Source organism: Brassica oleracea, chromosome C4, assembly GCF_000695525.1.
Source record: "Brassica oleracea var. oleracea cultivar TO1000 chromosome C4, BOL, whole genome shotgun sequence".
In the NCBI taxonomy this organism is placed as follows: domain Eukaryota; kingdom Viridiplantae; phylum Streptophyta; class Magnoliopsida; order Brassicales; family Brassicaceae; genus Brassica; species Brassica oleracea.
The window spans coordinates 17,658,946-17,660,707 of record NC_027751.1 but is presented as its reverse complement, the minus strand read 5'-3'; the positions used below and the strand labels follow the sequence as shown (position 1 = coordinate 17,660,707).

The 1,762-nt window shown below is 45.1% G+C and overlaps 1 protein-coding gene across 1 annotated transcript in view; it reads left to right on the top strand.

The window, feature by feature from the left end:
- The first annotated feature begins 154 nt into the window (after window positions 1–154).
- The window catches only part of LOC106338290, a 2,945-nt gene continuing 1,337 nt past the window's right edge, over window positions 155–1,762 (top strand). Inside the window, exons 1-3 of the mRNA XM_013777306.1 lie at window positions 155–416; window positions 514–1,148; window positions 1,251–1,760. Coding sequence (XP_013632760.1) covers window positions 155–416; window positions 514–1,148; window positions 1,251–1,760 — 1,407 coding nt within the window. The remainder of the gene's footprint in view (window positions 417–513; window positions 1,149–1,250; window positions 1,761–1,762) is intronic.

Sequence of the window (1,762 nt, the reverse complement as noted above, 5' to 3'; positions counted from 1 at the left end):
CCCTAACGTGCGGAACAACCAACAGCTTTTATGGCCTAAGCAAGATAAACCAACTGATCCTGCACAGAGTAACCAAGGTCAGTATGCCGGGTATCAAAAGAACTACCAACCCCGGGCTTATGTTCTAAGCCAACCGCAGAACAACACACCCTAGATGCAGAAACACCAGAACCCTCAACCAGCTACCTCCGCTCCTATCATTGTCCCGCAAGATGAGACAAAGGTCATGTTGCAGCAGCTGCTCCAAGGACAACAGCTCCAAGGAAAAGCTCTGAACCAGGTTACTACCGAGATCAATACCAGAATGAACCATATAGTCAGAGATTTGAGCACCAAGTACGATAATGTCGCGAGCCATATGAGACAGATGGACATTCAGATAGCTCAGACTGCTGAGAGCGTCAAGAGGCAGCAAGGTACTCTACCTGGTAAAATAGACAAAAATCCTACGGAGTGCAATGCAGTTCAACTGAGGAGTCCAAGTAAAAGTCGGAAACACCTCTGTTCCAGCAGACTTCGTTGTTCAGGAGCTGGAAGAAGAGTCTAAGGATCCTCTCTTCTTAGGAAGACCATTCCTATGTACTGTTGGAGCCATCATTGATGTGCAACAAGGGAAGATTGATCTGAATCTTGGGGACATAGTCATGCAATTCGAGATGGATGAACTACTAAAAAAGCCGATGTTAGATGGGCAGACTTTTGAGGTTGATGAAGGGATTGACCCGCTGCAATCTCGTGAAGGAATGATCGAGGAGATTCTTATAGAAGACCCACTTGAGCTTGCACTAGTAAGAGCTGAGGCCGAGCAGAGTGTCGTAAACATTGATGCAGACGGGTATGCCAAGATGCTTGATTCCGCAAGGAGTATGGGAAGAATGGTAGCGAGTCTAAGTCTGGAGGAGGCAAGCAACAGGGACGAGAACACTCCAGCTGGAGTGACCCCTACACCGAACTTGCCTGTTCTGCCGGACCAACCAGATGATCTCTGGAGCGAGCTTAAAGCTCCCAAGGTTGAGCTAAAACCCTTTCCCAAGGGGCTCAGGTACGCTTTCTTAGGTTCGAATTCCACCTATCCTGTCATTGTGAACGCTGAACTAAATAATGTGGAAACTGCATTGCTTTTGTGTGGGCTCAGGAAATATCGTAAGGCATTAGGATATTCACTAGCTGACATACCTGGCATTTCACCTGATTTATGCATGCATAGAATACATCTAGAAGATGAATCAATGACTTCTGTCGAACATCAGAAGAGGTTAAACCCGAATCTAAAAGATGTTGTTAAGAAAGAGATTATGAAACTTCTTGAAGCGGGTGTGATCTATGCCATATCTGATAGTAAATGGGTTAGCCCTGTTCATGTAGTACCTGAGAAAGGTGGGATCACTGTTATCACAAATGAAAAGAATGAATTGATCCCTACTAGGACAGTGATAGGACATCGCATGTGCATTGATTTCAGAAAATTAAATGCAGTAACCAGAAAGTATCACTTTCCACTCCCTTTTATTGATCAAATGCTTGAGAGATTGGCTAACCACCCATATTCCTGCTTTTTAGATGGTTATTCAGGTTTCCTTCAGATCCATATCCATCCAGACGATCAGGAAAAGACGACGTTCACCTGCCCCTATGGAACGTACGCTTACAGGAGAATGCCATTCTGCTTGTGCAATGCGCCAGCGACATTTCAGCGCTGCGTGATATCAATTTTTACTCACCTGATTGAAGACATTATGGAGGTTTTCATGGACGATTTCAG